Consider the following 21,933-nt stretch of genomic DNA (forward strand, 5'->3'; position numbering starts at 1 on the left):
AAATTTAGAGATAAATACCAGAGAAAGCTAAAAGAATTGACAGCTGTTTCCAGAAAACGAGACTGAAGTGGAGAAGCACAAAGCAGGGCACTGTCATTTTTTTACTGAAAATCTTAAACTATTATTGACTCTCTGCTACTACGGTCATCTATTAATAGTTTGATAAAAATTAAATTAAAAAAAAAATCTAGCATTGCGGGACACCTGGATGGCTCAACCAGTACAGGGTGCAACTCTTGATCTCAGGGTTGAGTCTGAGCCCCACACTGGTTGTAGAGATTACTTAAAATCTTTAAAAAAAAAAAAAAAAAAAATCTAGCATTGCAAACCTCAACTTTTGTTAAACTGATGAAAGTCACCAGTCCATTCACAAGAAAATCCTCTCATCTCTGTGAAAAGCCACATGCCAGGACACTTTATAAAACACACTGTTGAACCAAGAGTGGTTGTTAAAACTTCAGCAATGCTGCAAGCTGTTCCTTGCTGCCTTCGACCGACCGTTAGGCAAACAAGGCAGAGGTGGGTGGTGCATGGTGGGAAAATGGGTGGTAAACAACAAGCTGAGCCTTTGAAGGACATCCAATCTCTCTAATGTAAGTGGAACCAGATTTCTATCTGCCAAAGACTTTGCCCACCAGAAAGGCCGATCTCTCTCTAGTGGTCCAGCGACATTCTAGTCAGCCTAAGGGACAGATACCTATCTCAGAATCTGAGAGCCCACAACACTTCACATATGCTTCCTGATTCAGCATTTCTCGGTTACTCTTCAACCACAGAGAAGGCACCAGGGGAGCTACTCCTGAGGCCTATGGTCTTTAGACATCTTTCTTTTTTTTTTTTTTTAATTTTTTTTTTCAACGTTTATTTATTTTTGGGACAGAGAGAGACAGAGCATGAACGGGGGAGGGGCAGAGAGAGAGGGAGACACAGAATCGGAAACAGGCTCCAGGCTCTGAGCCATCAGCCCAGAACCTGACGCGGGGCTCGAACTCACGGACCGCGAGATCGTGACCTGGTTGAAGTCGGACGCTTAACCGACTGCGCCACCCAGGCGCCCCTAGACATCTTTCTAGTGCATTTAGAACTCTCAAAATGGCAAATGTTGTGGCATTAAAAACAAGGTAACTAAAGGCCTCTAAGTGTGCACAGAAAACTGGAAATTAGAATTTCTATTTTTATTTCTAAGTCCAGTTTAACTAAAAATTCTATTTCTTACCGAAAGAAATGTCTCAATGTTCTCGTGAACAAAGGAAGCGATATCCTGCCAGTCCAGGATGTCTCCCAGCCAGCTATTCTGACGATTTATATGCATCTTGTGTCCTTTGTGCCTTCCAGAATGCGTTACATTCTATGGAATAAAACGGTTCAGACATGAAATCTCCAAAAGCATAAGAAGTATAAATACTCTATTTTGTTTTATGTCCACTTGAGCACTTGAGTAGTTACTCAAAGGTGAAAAACTTTGCATTATTTAAGAAATCAGCTAAGAACTCTAAAGACCTAAAATATGAAATACATTTTTTCTTCTTCTTTAGATACCTTCTAGATACTACCTGTCAGCTGAGCTCAAGCACTTCCTTTTTAATACATTTATGAACAACCTTCATTTCTTAATACATATTGACTGTACACCAACACAACATTTATTTTCTTTTTTTCCTCTTTTGAGCCCCTCTACCTTTTGGGGGGTCCCCATTTTTGCTTTTTTCTTTCTTTCCTCATCCCACTCCCCTAATTATTAACCTTCCATACAAGATAAAGAAAGCAAGGGGGAGAGAGGAATATAAAGTACATTAAAAACTAAAACAATGTTACATGTCATTTATATCTCAACAAAATGGGGGATAAATGAAAAAGAAACAAAAATGGGGAGAAAAATCTAACTCATCCATATGGAAGAGAAATACATTGACAAGAATGCAGGAATAATTGAAAGAGATATGAATAAACAAAATGACTAGTGAGGTTAAAATTAGAAACATAAGTAGGTTCTTAACATTTTGTTTCTGTTCTGACACTTTTGCTAACATCGTAGTGATATATCAATCTTCATTATGCAATGAAGACATTAGGCGTTAGGAACGAAAGCAACATACTTACCTACTTACAAACCTATGCTTCTAAAACACTGACTTCCCTGGGCCATACAATGAAGCTCAAAAGGGGTGAGGCATAGAAAAAAAGCTGTTTGTAAGCACAAGTCCCAGAGTCAGCAGAAAAAATAGATATAACCTTTCCAATTGACCAGTTCTTCAGCAGATTACTGCCTAGGGATTCCCCAATTAGTTCTAACCTCCAGTCTTTGAAACTCACAAAAACCAGCCGGCTTCCCTCAATTCATCCCAGGAGTGAAAACAGGTCACTATGCAACCAACTCAAACTTGAAATTGAGCTTTCCTCCCTTCTACCCCAAGTTAAAAGGATGATATATACATGCTCTTCTCCTCACCATCAACCCTGTCAAAATTTACCACCTTATCTCATTCTCTACCTCCTTCCCCACTGGATAGTCATCTTCCATAGCACAGCCCCTGAGGGTCCACAGGCCCTGCCAACGCAGTATACAGTATGGCCCCATACAACCAGCTGCTTTTCAAAACCATCGTTTTTAAATTTAGTGGTAAATGGTATTATTTTCCGCCAGAAATTCTGAAGAGTGTATCAGCACAAGTAGCAGGTAAGGGTGATTAAAAATATACATCTCCAAACTTCTGGATCTATTTTCCTTCCTCAAAGAGACAAGTTCTTAATGTCTAAAGCTCTACTATCTAAAACAGTAGCCACTATGTACATGTGGCTATCAGCACTTCAAATGTGGCTAGTCCAAAAACTGAGATGTGGTATTAGTACGAAATACATATGATTTCCAAGACTTATAGGAAAAAAAAAAAAAAGGCTATAAAATATTGCATTAAGATTTTTCTTCCACTGCTTATATACTGAAACAATAATATATTGGGTATAGTGATGTAAGTGAAATATTTTTAGAATTAATTTCACCTGTTTTAGCTTTTTATTGTGGCCATTAAAAAATTAACATTATATCTGTGGTTTATGTTACATCTCAACTGTACAGAGATGAGATGCTGTTGAAAATAATGAACAGAGGAGGGGTGCCTGGGTGGCTCATGCAGTGAGCATCTGACTTCGGGCTAAGGTCATGATCTCACAGTTTGGGAGTTCAAGCCCTCCATTGGGCTCATTGCTGTCTGGGCAGAGCCTGCTTCGGATCCTCTGTCTCCCATCTCTGCCCCTCTCCCACTTGCTTGCTCTCTCAAAAATAAATAAAGTATTTTTTAAAAAGTAAAACAATGAACAGAGGATGGAATACAATACAGCACAGTGACAGGCGGGTTCTGCCATGGAGATTAACCATCAACTCAAGCTGACTTTTAGTGACCTGAGGTTTAAGACCCTGTAGCTTCCAAATTTCAATAAATGACATCCAATGTTAATATCTATCTAGTCAATATGTATCTAGTCAATGAATCTGTAAAATAAAAGGACTTTATAAGTTTAAAATAGAAATCATCTAATAACTTACCTTTACAAACCAAGAATGATACAATCTGTCCCAAAGTTCTAGTACTTGCTTTTCAATTACAGCAGTATTGTTCACCTTATCTCCCAGAATTTTATGAAGCTGGAAGAAATAGATATAATCTGGTTTAATATCTCAGGAAACAATCCAGTAAAATTAATTCATGCTGGGCCTTTATATTTGTTCCAAATCAAACTAAAATGTTTCAGACTATTTAATTGCCTCTAGCCATCTTATAATCTTTCCTTAAACTCTGTACTCTTCAATATTCCCAGCAAATTTCCTTGCTTTTTTTTGGCTTTTTGCTTTCCTCTATTTCTGGGTCTCTAAGAGAGCCACCTCAGGTTGTAAGAGAAAGGTACATGTGAAGCCATGATCACTGACTTAGCAAATCTTATCTGGCCAGAGACAAATATGTTGCATGTGGCCCAAGTGTTTATCCATTACACAGAAATCTCATGTTACATTTATCACTGGTGTAAGAATTACCACAGAACTTCAAGTAAAATTTTAGGACCTTAGCTATAAACACAAATATTTCCCATAGTTTGCTAAGAGGCATCAGGTCTCAGAGTTATGACTGATGATGAGACTGGCTTCAGGGTTTGTGGGAATCAAGTACAGTGAGACAAGATAACTTTGAGGAAAGTTATTCATTATAATACGCCACATTTTTGTTATTAAAACCATAACATAGGGGTGTGTGGGTGGCTCAGTTGGTTGAGCGTCCAACTCTTGATTTGGGTTCAGGTCATGATCTCAGGGTCATGAGATGGAGCCATGTATTGGGCTCCATGCTGAGTGTGGAGCCTGCTTAAGATTCTCTCTCCCCCCACCTGTGCCCCCCACCCCTGCTTGCACACTCTAAAAACAAACAATAGCATAATAGTAAAAACATTTTTTAAAAGATAAACACTGATTTGTAGTCCCACTTCCTTACCACAAATGCTTCCGTTATTCTATATCCTCTGCGACTTTTTATGTTTATAAACATAATTTAGAATTTTTCATCACTTCATCACTTTCATCCTTACTTTTAATGGTTCCATATTAGTTTTGTTTTTTTTTTTTAAGATTTTATTTTTCAGTAATCTCTATGCCCAAGGTGGGGCACAAACTCACAACCCCAAGATCAAGAGTTGCACACTCTACCTTAAGTTCTGATATTAGTTTATCATTACCCAATCATAGGATATGGAGATGGTTCCCAATTTTTAATGTCACAAATAACATTGCAATGAATGTCCTTATACACAACTTTTTTTTTCTTATTACTAATAGCATGATAAATGTATAGGAATCAAAGGAAATAGGCACTTTAATAGCTCTTGCTATGCACTGTCTTCCATAGGGAGTATACCAATTAACATTTTCCAACATTGTATGAATAAACCAGTTTTCCCAAAGCCTTATGGATTGATACATTTTTAGATAATTTAATAGCTGTGAAATTGTAACCAGATACTTTTCTTCTTCAGGTACAATAGTGACACCTTCTCTGTGTTGGTTTTCAATGAGTATTTTCTTTTGTGTGGCCTACCCACACCTTTTGCTTACTTGATGCTGTCCTTACAGATATCTGAACCAGTTTTTAGACTTATTTGGTACAAACATATCTGCCCAATGTTTTTCTCTATACTTTATTCATAAACCAAACACAAATTAGTAAATATAATAGAAGCCATTATCTTCGTATAGCATTTTACAACTTACAAATGGTTTTCACCTACATTACGTGATCATTACAACAACCCCAAGGGTTAGGTCAGAAAAAGGTCTTTATCACCTTTGTTCTTTCAAGAGGAGAAAACAGATTTAGAAAGAACCTACGACAGGCCCAAGTCAGGCAGCTAACTGGTAGAGGCAGGATTAAAAACTCTCTAGTACTCTTTCAACTACAGCATATATAACCTATGAACAAAAAACACCTAACACAGCAAATTGTCCAAAATAACTAAAAGCCACAATTAGCCCTGGTCTTCTTTTAATTACTTTAAATTTGTCTTTTGGGTATCATGACTGCCAGATACTCACAGACTGCCTAGTACCAGTTCTTTCTGTCCCTCTACTCTCAGTTTCTGAGACACCCCCCCCCCACCATTTAACCAGAAGAGCCCCCAGTCTAGGCTGTCTGCACAGCGGCATTCACCACAATAAAGCACTATCGCAAACTGGCATCCACTTCAGCACAGCTCAACAGTAAACAACTCTACAATCACCAAAGCACAGCTATTATTGGTGGTGTCTGAGATGCTCTTTGCAGACAAAAGACAGTGAAGCACTAAGAGCTGTCAGAATGCCATTTGAATGCTGGGTAACTTAAGGTGAATAACCTCATCTATAAAATGGGGATGGTAAGTCAGTGGGCAGTTGTCTGTTCTCATTTTGCTTGGAATCTTAACAGCCATTTGCCACAGGCTGACCAAGTCTTTCTGGAAACATCTTCTCTCAGCCTCTAAGATAAACACAGGCTGTTCCCCCCCACCTCACAGACTACTCCTCCTCCACCTTCTCTGCTGGCTTGCTTCTGTGACCTTCAAAAGCTGCTCTAAGAACCTATCTTTGGTCCTCTTCTATATGTACTTTCTCCTTAGGCCATGTCATGGGATAAATTGTGTCCCTCCTAAATCCTAACCCCCCCCCCCCATACCTTAGTATGTGACTGTATTTGGAAATAAGGTCTTTAAAGAGGTAATCAAATTAAAATGATGTCATTAGGGTGGGCCCTAATCCAACAAGATCAATGTCCTTATAAATTAAAAAAATATATTTTTTTTAATGTTTATTTATTTTTGAGACAGAGAGACAGATTGGGGAGGGGCAGAGAGAGAGGGAGACACAGAATCTGAAACAGGCTCCAGGCTCTGAGCTGTCAGCACAGAGCCCGACACAGGACTTGAACTCACAAACCGTGAGATCATGACCTGAGCTGAAGTCAGTCGCCTAACCGTCTGAGCCACCCAGGCACCCCTGATCAGTGTCCTTACAAAAAGAGGAGATTAGGAGACAGACACACACAGACAGAAGACAATGTGAAGAAGACACAGGCATCTACAAGCCAAGGAGGGAGGCCCCATAAGAAACCAATCCCACCAACACCTTGATCTTGAACTCCCAGCCTGCAGAACTGTAAGAAAATAAATTTCTGTTGTCTGAGCACCCAGTCTGTGATAGTCTGTCATGGCAGCCTTAGCACACTAATACAGTTCACCTCCACCGATGGGCAGAGTAACAGGTAGAGTGAGTCTGACAACATTCAAACTTCCACCTACAGCCCAGATCTCTCCCCTGAGCCCCAGCTACGTATGTCCAAATGCCTTTTCTGATATCTCGACTTAGAAATCTGACAGGGATCTCAAACTTCGCACGCCCCAAACAGAATTATAGCTCGATCTATCTGTAACCCGCCTGACCCCCCACAACCTCCAAGATCTGTTCATCTCAGTAAATGGCACAGCTACCCTTCCAGTCAGGCGAACCAAAAACTTCTTTCCCTTTCATTCCATACCCAATCAATGAGTAATTCCTGTCATAACCACCTCAGAAATACAAGTTAAATGTGACCATTTCTCTCAATTCCCACTTCAACCATCCTAGTCAAAGTTCTCAAAATCTCCTCTAGACTGTTGGAATAATATTCTTTTAGCCAGGGCCCTGCCTTCTCCATTCCTGCCTATCTCTCCATAAAGGAGCCAAAATGAGCTTTGAATATCCTAAATCAGGTCACATCCCTTTCTGTTTTAAATCTGTATTTACCTTCATAACAAAAATAAAATCCCAACTTCTTGTTATGACCTATGGCTAGTCTTGTTACCACATCCCCTGTTCCAGCCATGTTGGCCTTCTTTCTTTCCTTAAACCAATCTTGCTCCAATATCAGAGCCTGTGAATTTTCTATGCCCGCAACTTGGAACTTTCTTTTCCCAGATCTCCAGTGTTAGTGGAAAGATCACCTTCTCAGAGACATTCTGTGGCATTCCAGCTAAAGTATAACCCCAGGTCATTCTCTACCATGTTACCTGATCACAGCACTTCTCTATCTGAAACGGTTACCTGTTGACATGTTTCATGTCTACCCCCGCTCACCAGAGTAAGCTCCAGGAGGGTGGTAACTCTTTGTGGTCTCCTGCTTTCCCCCAGCACTTAGGACAGTGCCTGGCACATTTGTGGACTGGCTGTCACTTTCTTCATTCTAGTCATAGTCAAGAAGGGACAGAGAAAACCCATTCATGACTTATTCTCCTGCTGCCTCCAGGTACAAATTTTGGAAAAAACTTATGAGGCAGGAAGGTTAGCTCAAACAAGGATGCTGAATGAAGAAAGTAAGCTGGATTTGAGAAAACAGCAAACTAGCAGGCCTTGGTAAAACCCAAATAATGCATAGAGGATACAGGAGATAAGGCTGACAACATAGACGGGGGAAGGAAGACAGGAACCTTCTCTGCTCATACCTAAACACACCCCAAAAAAACTGTCTTCCCTTTCTGAGCATGACCTTTTTCCCTAGCTTCAGACCCTTCCACACTTTTGCTCCTGAGACCCAATTCTTACATGATTCTTAGCTGGATAAGATCTGAGCTTATTAGAAAAGCTACCCCTAGAGGGGAAGGGAAAAGAAAAAAAAAAAAAGAAAAAAAAAAAAAAGAGGTTAGAGTGGGAGAGAGCCAAAGCATAAGAGACTCTTAAAAACTGGGAACAAACTGAGGGTTGATGGGGGGTGGGAGGGAGGGGAGGGTGGGTGATGGGTATTGAGGAGGGCACCTTTTGGGATGAGCACTGGGTGTTGTATGGAAACCAATTTGACAATAAATTTCATATATTGAAAAAAAATTCATAAAATAAAATAAAAAAAAAAAAAAGAAAAGCTACCCCTATAATTTCAATGGTTCTTTTTTTTTTTAAACAACCTTATTGAGATAATTCACACACCTTACAATTCACCCACCTAAGTGTAGTAATTCAATATTTCTTGTAGTATATTCAAACTTACACAACCATCACCACAAGCAATTTTGAAACATTCTCCTCACCCCAAAAGGAAACGCCATACTTCTTAGCAATCACTCCACCATTTCCCCCAATCTTCCCTACCCCTGGAAACTACTCTACTGTCTCTATAGATATGCCTCTTCTGGATGTTTCATACAAATGGAATCATACGTATGTGTTCTTTTATGACTGCTTTCAACTGGCATTAATGTTTTCAAGGTTCATCTATATTGTAGAATGTATCAGTGCTTCCTTCCTTTTTATGGCAGGTAATCGTATATAGATACACCACATTTTATTTATCCATTCGTCAGTCAATACACATTCAATGGCTGGTTTTAGATATTATCCTCATGTCTTCTAAATCAGGACCATGAGTATGTTACCATCTTTGTTAGCAATACTCTTCTCTCTTCAGCTGTCTTTCCTTTTAGAATCTCGAACAAAAGGTTTCAAACTTATCTTTTCTCTAAGTAATTTCTTTTTTTTTTTTTTTTTTTTTAAATTTTTCAATGTTTATCTATCTTTGGGACAGAGAGAGACAGAGCATGAACGGGGGAGGAGCAGAGAGAGAGGGAGACACAGAATCGGAAACAGGCTCCGAGCCATCAGCCCAGAGCCTGACGCGGGGCTCGAACTCACAGACCGCGAGATCGTGACCTGGCTGAAGTCGGACGCTTAACAGACTGCGCCACCCAGGCACCCCCTTCTCTAAGTAATTTCTAAGGAACATTCTCCAGCTTTCCCCAAGTAGGTAGATTTTCAGAATACAAATTATATACCAAAACAAATATATAAGCCAAAAAATTAAATACTATGCTTTCAGCAGAGTAAGTCAGCCAATATATTTCTAGAGGTCTAAGAGGCTTCTGCAATGGCTGGATCTTCTTCTATGATAGTTATGAAATCTATACCAATAGACTTATCTTTCACTTATTCACCAAATATTTTTTAAAGACTTCCATGTGGCATTTGATTTGGTTACCTGGTATGGGCTCAAGAAAATCAGTAACACAGATCTTTCTCTTAACTTTTTACTCAACAATAATTCCATCCTTAGGTTAGATTACTATACACAGGTGGACAGCGTAATTTCCAAGATAATTTTTTTTTGAGACTTCGTTCTTGAATTTTGAACAAGGAATCACATACCAATACTTTTTTTTCTGGGCATACATCTAACTGCAACAAACCTTGTTAATCCCTAGATGATCCTAATTACTTCAATCTATTAAAACTCCAAATTACCGTCCTTCTCATAGGCACTATTGGGGGGTAGAGAATAAAAGGATATCCCAAATTTGTCCCATGGAGTCTAACCCTTACCTGCAATAACTGTGCCTTTTCCTCTATCCTTCATTTCCTTCCGCAAAGCTTCAGATAGACTAATCTCCTCAAGCAGACTCCTGTCTCCACATCTTGGCTCACAAAAACACTCCTTAAGATACACTCTTCCTTCTCTTTATTCATCTAAGACATATCATTCCTTCAGCGTTTCTCTCAAGTGCCATGTTAAATAAAGCACCTAACCCAGTTTTGGGCATGAACTTCTAGCATGCTATAGTAGAAACAAGGGATTTAGAATTAGTCTTCAGTTTGAAACCAAGTCTGCAATTCACAACATGACCACTGGGAATTTACTTAGCCTTGCTAAGCCTGTTTCTTCCTCTGTAAACTGGGTAAAATAATTCAGACTACTGCAATTTCTTGGAAAGATGAAAAGAAACAAACTAGAAATGCCAACCACAGTCACCAGCAGATAATATTTAATATTTGCTAACAACATTTTCTTCTCCACAAAGCCTTATTTGACCAATCTTAATGATCATTATTTGTGCATTAGGACAGAATGAATATCTACCTTGAACAAGAAGCAAAGGACAAATCTCTCTGTTCAGGCTACTAGCACTTTTTTTTTTTTTTTAATGTTTTTATTTTTTTTTTTTTTGAGACAGAGAGACAGAGCATGAGCAGGGAAGGGGCAGAGAGAGAGGGAGACACAGAATCTGAAGCAGGCTCCAGGCTCCAAGCTGTCAGCACAGAGCCTGACACAGGGCTCGAACTCACGGACTGTGAGATCATGACCTGAGCTGAAGTCGGACACTTAACTGACTGAGCCACCCAGGCGCCCCACTAGCATTATTAAATACAATCACCCAGAAAGTTTAATTTCATTGTACATTTCTTGTTGTCTAGTAGATTTAAGCCTATTTCAAAAACAAACTGTTCTAAACAGAATCTCCATTTATACTTTATTAAAGCAGTTAAGTCCTACCAATGAAGAACCTGCAAAGAGAAAGCTACAAAGAGAGGCTCTTCCCTTACCTTGTGGGTTATCCACTCTCTTCCATACTGATACACGTTGTTAGCCGCAGAATTGAGGGCTCTTTGGACTACCTGAGCTTCAGGAAGCCAACTAATTTAAAAGAAAAAAGAAAAAATTAAAAACTAGCATATTTTTAGTGTACTGCACCAATAACTCTTGGAATTCAATGTATTTAAACAATCATTAACTGACAAATTATTGATCAGTTATCACACACGGCTACAAATGAATCATATGTAGGAAGCCTTGACTTCCGACCCTAATGCTTATTTCTACCATTTAAGATTCCCTTCAAGCTTTCCTTAGCTATTAGACCCACTCTCCCCCACAAACTCCCTTTCATTCTGCTCTGTCCATACATGTTATCTGCCTTATTCAGCACCAGCAGAAGTGGTTCTGGGACAATGGGATAGTCAGTACCTGGGCAGAGGTTCTCATTGTGTGGTCCATGGACCAGCAGCATCAGAACTGCTTGGAAACCTGCTAGATATGCAAATTCTTGGGCTCAATTCCAGATCTACTGAAAAAGAAACTGGGCAGGGGCCCAGCAATCTGTACCTTAACAAGCCCTAAAAATGGTTCTGATGCATGCTGAAGTTTGAGAACCACTGGTCTAAGAATGTGAAAAACTCAGAAAGAAAACAAGAAAATTAAGAGGGTGAATCATTGTTTTCAATTTCGTACTCACTGGAGATCTTTTTAAGATATGAGGACCTCCTGAGCAGTGTTTCAGCTATACAAGGAGCTCCATCTACAAGCTTTACTCCTTGTGCTTTGAGAGACAGACTCCTCACTTTCCTGTTAACTACGCAGGCTGCATCAACTGCCTTAATCAAGAATATGTTACATATACTCAATGTTTCCTCAACAAGAAATATCTTCATATATTCTTTAAATTGTACCTCAAGAGATTGTTTACTAGAGATGTTGACATTCACAAATATAATAGTCCTGATCTCAACTATACATGAGTGATGCCCAAAGGCCAAGGCAAGCAGTAACTAAGTACTTTCCTGAGGCCTAAATATGACACACATCACAAAGCTGGCTTATGGGAAAGAGTCAAATAGTGAGTCAAGTCAAATCTGCAATGTTCACAACTCACAGCAGTTTTATATACTTGTAGTAATTTATATAGTAAATCAGAAGTGGTAACTTGCGCGCGCGCGCGTGTGTGTGTGTGTGAGAGAGAGAGAGAGAGAGAGAGAGAGAGAGAGAGAGAAAGATGGTCATAAACAAAACCAACTGCCACTACAGCCACAAAGTAATGATGCCTAGGACAGCAATGATCTTTAATCAGAGCAAAAGGCATTCTGGATACATTAGAAAGTGGAATGTCGGGGCGCCTGGGTGGCTCGGTCAGTTAAGCATCTGACTCAGTTCAGGTCGTGATCCCAGTTTGTGGGTTCAGGCCCCACATCGGGCTCTGTGCTGACACCTCAAAGCCTGGAGCGAGCTTCGGATTCTGTGTCTCCTTCTCTTTCTGCCCCTTCCCCACTTGTGCTCAGTCTCTCAAAAATATATAAATGTTAAAAGAAAATTAAAAAAAAAAGTGGAACATCAAATTAGTAATGGTTTCAACCTTTAATATTAACCAGTTCTTCCTACACTCCAAATAAAATATTTGTGAAACTTTCGGCAAATTCTCAACTATTTCTCAGCAAGTAAGACAAAACTTGCTATAACTGTATTTCTCAGCAGGTAGGACAAAAAGAGATGATTACAAATATAATAATCTAAGTATGTGAACAGGAAACTGGGATCTTTAAACACAGATGGGATTTGGGAGAAATTAAGTACCTTTTAAATTATCCTAGTATTTACAGGTTCATCAGTGCTCTGAAGGGAGCTGAATGTTTTCAATTAACTGGTAGTACATTTCATGGGGAAAATTATAACCTGTAGTGTTTTGTTTTTTTAATGTTTGTTTATTCTTGAGAGAGAGGCAGACAGAGACAGAGTGTGAGTGGGGGAGGGTGAGAGAGAGAGGGAGACACAGAATCCCAAGCAGGCTCCAGGCTCTGAGCTGTCAGCAGAGCCCAACGCAGGGCTCGAACTCACAAACTGCGAGATCATGACCCGAGCCCAAGTCGGAAGCTTAACCGACTGAGCCACCCAGGTGCCCCATAACCTGTAGTGTTAAAGTAGGAAGATTGACAGAATTATCTGAATAGATCCTTAATGACTAACAAGCATCTATAAGGCCTGATAAACTCTTGCTGGCTACTGTGAAAACACTTTGCCAACGTCATCACACAGGTGTCCTAAGAGCTCCAGATGAGAGGAGAGCTGATGTGAGGCTAAGTCAAAGGTCTTGGCTCCATCCAGACGTCCTCACAATGAGCGCCCTGTAAGAGACACAGGGCCAGAAACACCTGAGCAACTCTGGCTGAGACAAACTGGGATGTGCTTTGGTCTTATTATCAACCAGAACCAATCACTAATTCTACTACACTAAGTCAAGAGGGACCAGTCAGGAGAAACCAAGTTCCTAGAAATTGGACTGGCCTACCCTCATCTTCCTGGGGAGAGGTTAATCTCTATCACAATGTGACTTACCGAAAGGACAGCCCCATTAAAAACAACTTAGCTTAGCCTGGGGGATTCCTCCCAAGTAAGGGAAGGCTAAATCACTTTCAGTACCATTTTAATGCCATCTCCTGAGGAGGGTCATGAGAATCAACAGGCTTGAGACTAGTTAATAGAAAACAAGAAATGGGCTCCAAGTGAACAAAATTGTTCAAGACAAGAATAAAGATGTGCTCCAACTTCATTTTCTATGAAGCTCTGTGAAGATGACCCTACCCTGCCTATGTCATTTATCCACCAGCTCACAAAACATACTCATGGGAAGTTGAGGTACCTACGTAGGGTATATAAAACGTGCATCACATTGGAAGACAGCATATCTAACCAGTTCTTAACTGTATCTCCCCCACTGGATATATCTACGTGAATTTTCCACAAAGTCAACTGCCATCTTCAGGACAGGAATCCACTGAGTACTGAGATTGCAAGAACCATTAGTATTCATTCATGTCTACCTCCATTAATCTGTCGCAGGAGAATCAGACTTCCCACAGATGATCAAAGCCTAAACAGCTTTTAATTCCTTCCATCTTCCTGCTTGGAATATTACACAGCAATAAAAGGGAACACGCTAATGATACCTACAATGTCTTCAATGAACTTCAACAGAATTATGAGTAGTGAACTTTGTTCACTACCAATCTTTCAATCTCACAAGGTTACATACACTATGATTTGATCTATGTATCAATCATGAAACAACATTATAGATACAGAGAACAGATTATTGGTTGCCAAGCGTTAGGGATATGTTAAACGAGAAGGTAGAGGGTAGGTGTGGCTATAAAGGGGTGGCATGAGGAAGCCTGTGGTTATGGAACAGTTCTGTTCTTGATGGTCTTGATAGCTTATAGGAAGCTACACATATAAAATTGTAAACACACATATACACAAATGCATGTAAAACTAGCAAAATGTCCATTTCCTAGTTTCGTTATTGTATCATAGTCATGCAAGATGTCAACATTAGAGGAGGTGGGCTGAAGAATCCATGGACCTCCCTATGGCTTTCTTTGCCATGCCTGGTGAATCTAGAATTATTACAAAATTTAAAAATAAAAACAACCAACTTTCTTTTTTTTAATTTTTTTTTCAACGTTTATTTATTTTTGGGATAGAGAGAGACAGAGCATGAACGGGGGAGGGGCAGAGAGAGAGGGAGACACAGAATCGGAAACAGGCTCCAGGCTCTGAGCCATCAGCCCAGAGCCTGACGCGGGGCTCGAACTCACGGACCGCGAGATCGTGACCTGGCTGAAGTCGGACGCTTAACCGACTGCGCCACCCAGGCGCCCCAAAAACAACCAACTTTCTAAACTGCTCTGATCTGGGGCTCCTCAGATTGTGTGTGCCTTCAATACAGTAGCAGCGACAGTCCTATTGCCATTGAAAACCAGTATAGAGGGGCTCTGGGCTTATTTCCATTACAGGAGAATGACGACCGAAAGAGGAGCCCTTGAGATATTAACGCTGCCTGATTTTTAACTTCACTCCAGATCACTCTCCTGAACTAAACACCAACACAGCCAATGGTCTTCAAGATACCTCTGCCTACCATAGGCACCTCAAACACAAAAGATAAAAAAAGGAAGCAAATTCTTTTTCCCACCGTATCTGCTCCTCTACTTCCTATCTAGGTGAATCTACCATCATCAACCAACTTTCAAAGCTAGAAACAAAAGTCATGCTAGATTTCTTCCAACTATATCCAGTTGACCACCAACCAACCTCCTTAAGATCTTACCCTATTCATTTCCACTACAAATGTCCACAATTAAGGACTTCATCACCTCTCATCTAGTTCTAAAAGGCTCAAATCTTATATGCTGTGCATCTTTTCTCCATAGTATAGAGGGAAAGACTGTTCTAGAATGAAATCTGATTATGCCACTTCTCTTCTTCTGTCCTTAATCAAGATAATAAACATTATCTATCACCTTCAAAAGTTTCCTTGTGCATCTATGTACTCCCTTCCTGGGGCCCACCCCTATCCACAGACACCACTGATCTTTCTGTCACTATGGATTAGTTTGCATTTCCTAGAACTTAGCATAAATGGAATCATACTGTATCAGTTGTTGGTTTTTTGGTTTTTTTTCATTTTTTTATTTTCTGCCCGACTTCTTTCACTCAGCATACTTATTCTGAGATCTATCCATGCTGCTGCATGTACAGTTTATTGTCACTGAATGCTAAGTGAAATGCTATTCCTTTCTACGGATATACTGCAATTGGTAACTAACCAGGAATATTAAGGACAAGCACTTTGAGTGTGAAACGCATTTTGCAAGATGTCCTTTTAAGGATATTCAAATATGATTCTAAACCAAGTTCAAGAAACGTCCTTTGCAGGTTTTACACAAAGGAATAAAGTCAAAGTAGAAAAGCAAGTGAAATCTCAATTTGTAATCCTAAAACTGACAGAGTACTTCCTACTTACATTAGTGACTACTTTGAAGGTATTAAAAAAAAAAAAAAAAAAGGCCATACAGTTTGTCAATCAAATTCAACAGGGTGACATAAAACCCTTGTCACAGAAGCCAAATTAAACAAGTAAAAAAGAGACCCTATCTAAGACAGGGGTTGGCAAATGTTATCTGTAAAAATATTTCAGGCTTTTCGGGACATAAAATCTGTATCATGACTACTCAATTCTACCTGTTCTTGCACCCCCCCTCCCAAACAACCACAGACAACATGTAAATAAATGGGTATGGGTGTGTTCCAATAAAACAGGTGGCTAGATCTGGCCCTGAGCCACAGACTGCCTACCCTGCCTCCAAAATGACACAATGTGAAAACACTACTGACCCTGCCACTGGGGGATTATCTCCAATTCCGTAACCTTTGATTCTGCTTCCTCATCTGTGAAATGGGGATAGTCTCTTCAACCTCCTCAGTCACTGTGATGAACACCTACATACAAGTGTAGGTGAAAGGCCTTTGCAAATCATATACATGTTGTAAACTATAAATCTCAATTCAAGTACAAAGTCATTTACCATAAACTGTTCCCAAAAGCATACACACTTCCCTCTCCCACCATCCCCCAATACATGCTGTCCTGATGCAAAAACAACAACATTCATCAAAGCTTTGGCAAAATCCATCTTTTCTCTTCCAATATAGATACATCAATGAAGATAAGATCGTTTTGTGCAGATACTGAACGTAGGCCATTCATTTCTATTTTGCCAAAATAATACTCTTACTTTGCCCACTCAGGGTGATTTGCTAGAGTCTCATTAATCAAATTGCTTGTGACTTCAATCATGTGCACACTCTCTTGATGCACCTGTATTATGGATAGGAGAGAAAAACAATCTCAATAAAAAATAAGCCCAATTTAACATTTATTTTTCCACACTATTATTGGAACAATGCTTTTAGAGTTAAGTAATTACACATCTTAGTTTCAATTAATTTAGAAACCTGTACTGAACAGCTGTTATACATAATGTCCTATGACACTCACTATGGGAAACAAAAAGTACATAAAAGCTCCCTACCTTCAAGAAGCTCAACAACTTAAGGAAAAACAACATGTGACTAGGTACATACAAATATTTATACATATACACAAGACAAATACATAAATATATTAATTTCACACACGTGTGTGTATAGTACATATTAGCAATATCAACACTGCATGAACAGTGCTTATAGAATTATGAAACAGTGTGAGACATACAAACAAGCAAATAAAGAACTTAGCAAGGTTTCTGAGGGGGGCGGGGAGGGAAGCCAGCTGAAACTGTATCTCAGAATTTACCCTGCTCAATAACCAAAAAATGAGACAGACAAAATGGAACAAGCCAGCCTTAGAGAATATGCTCTATATTTTACTATTTTCAAATTGGGCATACCAGGCAGTTTGCCCTGGTGAGTATTCCGTGCTCACTCGACAAGAACATCATTCTGCTGTTGTCACTTCACATTGACTAACAGTGTTTTTCAAGCCTTTTCTATTCTTAACTAGTTTTCTATCTACTTATTCTCTCAGTTACCACAAGAAGAGTATTACTGAATCCCTAACCATAATCACTGGTTTGTCGATTTCTCCTTAAATCTGACTATTTTGCTTCACCTTCTATTTAGCTCTACCGTTAGGAATACACACGTTTTAAAACTGGTAAATCCTACTGCAGTGTTACCTCTTTTATCGTCATGACAAGTCCTTATTTCTTACTTACCTTCAGTAATGTTTGTTTAAACTATCTGCTCTTACATTAATATAATCACCCTACAAACCTTACGTTTACAGTGTGAGTGGTGGGTGTATCTTTTTTCATCTTTTGGCTATCAAACTTTTTAGGGCTCTGAACTTAAAGGGTATCATTTACAGATACCACTTAGCTGGAGCTTGCTATTTTATATCCAGTCTGAAAATCTCTGTCATTTAATTGCTTCATATTTAATATACGCATTGATATGATTGGATTCAGTCTGCCATTTTGCGATTTGTCTTCTGTTTCATCCCTACTGGTATTCTTTTACTGCCTTCTTTTGTGTTAAGCAACATTTCTTAGTATACCATTTCAGTTCCTCTAAAATTTGTTAGTGGTTGCTATTTACCTTAAGCTTATTTATCTTAAGCTTAAGCTTACCACATCTTTAATTCATCATAGATCACCTCAAGTTAATGCTGACTTACTTCCAATAAAATATTTATAAGAACTCCATACCACTATGGTTGTATCCCAGTCTTCTCCTTTGTGCTATGGTTATACATACATAGTCCATCTAGGTGTATTATAAACTCTACAATACAGTGTTAAAACTTTTAAATAGTCCTGTTATTTGAACAAACTGAAAAAGGGTGGGGGATATAATTTTTATATATATGCACATATCTACCAAATGCTCTTCATTCCTCCCTTTGGACGTTAAGTTATTTCTAGAGTCATTTCTCTTCAGTCTGAAGGAATTCCTTCAGCGTTCCTTAAAGTGCAGGTGTGCTATTAACAAATTCTCAGTTTTGGTTATCTAGAAATATTTTTATTTTGCCTGTACTTTTAAAGAATAGTTTCATTTATTATAAAATTCTTGACTGACCACTTGTTTTTTTTCCCCAAAACTGAATATATCATTCCAATGTCTTGTGGTATGCATGGTTTATTATAGGAAGTCATTGTTTTGTTGTTCTCCTGTGTGTGATACATAATTTTTCTCTTGCTTCATTAAAGATTTTTTTCTCTTTGGCTTTCGGTGACTATGATCTGTCTAGGTATGGTTTGTTTTGTATGTATTTGTTTTATATGCATTTATTCCACTCAGGGTTTGTTCAGCTTCTTGGCTATTTTAATGTTTTTCATCAAACTTGAAAAGTTTTTGACCATAATTTCTTTTTTAATTTTTTTAACACAGGCCATAATTTCTTCAAATATTTTTTGCACTCTTTCTCCTTTCACTTTCTGGGATGTCAATTATGTATCTGTTAGAATCTGTGATATTGTCCTACAAATCTTTGAGTCTCCCCTCACCCACTATTTGACAAATATTGTGTCAGATTGGATACCTTCTATTCATCTTTTTCCAAATTCACTCATTGTTTTTTTTCTGGATCCCAAATCTGCTGTTAAGCCTATCTAGTAAATTTTTCACTAGTTATTGCTCTCTTCAGCTCTAGGATTTCTATTAGGTTCTGTTTTATAGTCTCCATTTCTCTGTTGAGCATCTGCATTTGTTTACATATTATTAACATACTTTACTTCTTTTGATATATTTATATATAGAGACATACATATATATATGCAGATCTATTTATAATATCTGCTTTAAAATGTTTACTAAATCCAACATCTGAGCCACTTAAATATCCACTTCTTTGACTGTTTTTTTTTTTTTTTTTCCTCACCAGGTCATACTTTTCTGTTTCTTTGTGTGTCTAATAATTTTGGGTTAGAAATTAGACATTTAAAAAAATGCATTGTAGAAACTCTGGATTTTGTTTTGTTTTTCTGAGAGCTGTTGTTTCTTTCAGTAAGGAATTAACTTATCTACAGTCAAACCGCAAAATCTGCCTTCCCTGTCATTGATGTCTCTGCTCAGTGTTTTCATCTTATTATTTTTTTAAAGCCTAAAGCCTTCCCCTGAACCTGCACAGCTTAGCAGTTAGCAAACGATTTTGGCAGAAATCATGCCCAGATATTTCACGATAGGAATCTTCATCCCCTGCAGCCTGAGATGTATGAGAATTGAGAAATGCAACCAAAGGCATAATCAATCTGCAAATCTCTCCAGGCTTTCAATGTTCACAGGACTCCATGGGGTCTCCCATATACCAGTCTAGGATGCATGGTTTATTAATGCTCTTATTATTAAGTTCTTCATGGCTCTCTTGCTTCCGGAATCTCCCCCCTTTAATTTACAGCTACTCTATTGTCAGCCCCAAGTCAAGTCTACCACCTCCATGGGAAAAGCTACAGGTTTCTGCTGTCCAAGCTAGGCGGGATAAGAATATCTCCAAGCAAGAAAACCACAAACTATCTGTTTTTATAGATGCAGTAGCAGTTTTTCATGAGCAAATATTCCTCAAACTGTCGCATAATGGTTTTCCAATGCCCTAGTATGGTGTTTTTAATAATTTTATACTGTTTTATTCTTGCTTTCGATGGAAAGGAACTACCTGACATTGCTGCCCTGCTACTACCCCAAGATGAAGCCAAAAAGGATTTTCTGACTAATTGGATGTGGATACAAAAGGGAAGTAGTCAAGGATGACTCTGGGGCTTTTCACCTAAGCAAGTGGGATGGAGTAGTCATTTACACTGAAATAGACTATGAGGAAGAGAACAGATAAGCAAGAGAAGATCTGAAATTCTGTTTTTGATATACTACATTTGAAATGGCTATTAGACATTAAAGTGGATATCCTCATGGTGTTTTAGAGAATAATCCCTTTATTGGCTGGGAGAAAAGACTAGATAACCAGTAAGTTTCCTTCAAAAACTCAGTTTGCATGAGTCCTAGACCACAAAGAAGTGGTTCGGTAATAAATGTTATCAAAGTTCAGGAAAGTAAAAGCTCACTGAAGCATGGGTTGAACAAAGAAAAAGGACTTTAAAAAAAAATGAACATAATTGAGATAAGCAGACAAGAAGACCCCAAGCAAAGAAATACAAAAGGGAAAGAAGAGCAGGAGAGAGGAAAAAGGAAAACGGAAGATCATACTGGTGTAAAATTTCTCTAGGAGCTAGAATAGGAGATAAGAATATATAATGGCAGGTTCAGGCAAAATAAAAACAAAAAAGGTCTTTAAAAAGTCTATACAGTCTCTATAAGTGACTATACATGATTCATATCCAAAGAACAGATAAGAACTACACAGAAACTGAGACAGAAATATGGAGAGCGCAGGCTGTTAGGAGCAAATGGTAAGACTGAGGACACACTGAGGCTGAGAACGACTGAGAACAGGACTTCCAAGTGGTAACTGACAGAGCAGGAAACAATGCAATGCTTTAGTAAAGTCTACGTATCAGATTATCCATTGATAACGTTTACTACCATACCTCTACAGCACTGTATGAAAAAAAAATGTTTTTATTTTTATTTTTTTAATGTGTTTATTTTTGAGAGAGAGAGAGAGAGAGAGGGAGAGAGAGAGAGCAGGGGGAGGGGAGAGAGAAAGGAAGACACAGAATCTGAAGCAGGCTCCAGGCTCTGAGCTGTCAGCACAGAGCCTGACAGGGTGCTCAAACCCACAAAGCATAAGATCATGACCTGAGCCAAAGTCAGACCCTCAACCCACTGAGCCACCCAGGCACACCTATGTGAAAATTTTTCATGTCCATGATTTCACATAAACTTCACAACTCTTAGAAAAACAACATATCAAAACCTAGGATGAGAAGTTCAGTGGATTTCAGATAAAGATTAAGATACAGAATAAACATTTGTTTTAAAAGTCAGGAAGATGTATCAAATATAGAGAAAATTTTAGTAGCACTTTGGAGAATGGTTTTCTTAGATGAAAGAAGGGTGTTAAACCCTGAATGTCTGTAGACTCCCAAAATTCTTATGTCCAAATCTTAACCTCCAATATGATGGTTAAGAGATAGGGCCTTTGGGGGGGCTCCTGGGTGGCTCAGTTGGTTAAGCAACCGACTTCGGCTCAGGTCATGATCTCACAGTTTGTGAGTTCAAGCCCCACGTCAGGCTCTGTGCTGACAGCTCAGAGCCTGGAGCCTACTTCAGATTCTGGGTCTCCCCTTCTCTCTACCCCTCCCCTGCTCACACTCTGTGTCTCTCTCTCAATAATAAACGTTTAAAAAAAAAAAGAGAGAGAGAGAGAGACAGGACCTTTGGGAAGTAATGAGGTTGTGAAGGTGGAGCCCTCATGATGGGATTAGTGCCATTAGAAGAGACACAAGAGAACCAGAAAGGGGCCCTTTGCCAAGAACTTGACCATACTGGCACCCTGATCTGGGACTCCCAGCCTCCAGAACTGTGAGACACAAATGTCTGTTGTTTAAGCCACCCA

The 21,933-nt window shown here is 39.0% G+C and overlaps 1 protein-coding gene across 4 annotated transcripts in view; it reads right to left on the reverse strand.

Annotated features, from left to right (window-relative positions):
- TMEM245 (transmembrane protein 245) overlaps window positions 1-21,933 on the reverse strand; it is a 99,965-nt gene that overhangs the window by 37,062 nt on the left and 40,970 nt on the right. For all 4 annotated transcript variants that reach the window (XM_040481912.1, XM_040481913.1, XM_040481910.1 and 1 more), the window contains 4 exons: window positions 16,658-16,740; window positions 10,856-10,946; window positions 3,545-3,643; window positions 1,217-1,348 (listed from right to left, as the gene is read on the reverse strand). In XM_040481912.1, the coding sequence (XP_040337846.1) occupies window positions 1,217-1,348; window positions 3,545-3,643; window positions 10,856-10,946; window positions 16,658-16,740 (405 nt within the window). The remainder of the gene's footprint in view (window positions 1-1,216; window positions 1,349-3,544; window positions 3,644-10,855; window positions 10,947-16,657; window positions 16,741-21,933) is intronic.

The sequence above is a fragment of the Herpailurus yagouaroundi genome, unplaced genomic scaffold (genome assembly GCF_014898765.1).
Source record: "Herpailurus yagouaroundi ecotype Mexico unplaced genomic scaffold, PumYag 160, whole genome shotgun sequence".
Lineage (NCBI taxonomy): Eukaryota > Metazoa > Chordata > Mammalia > Carnivora > Felidae > Herpailurus > Herpailurus yagouaroundi.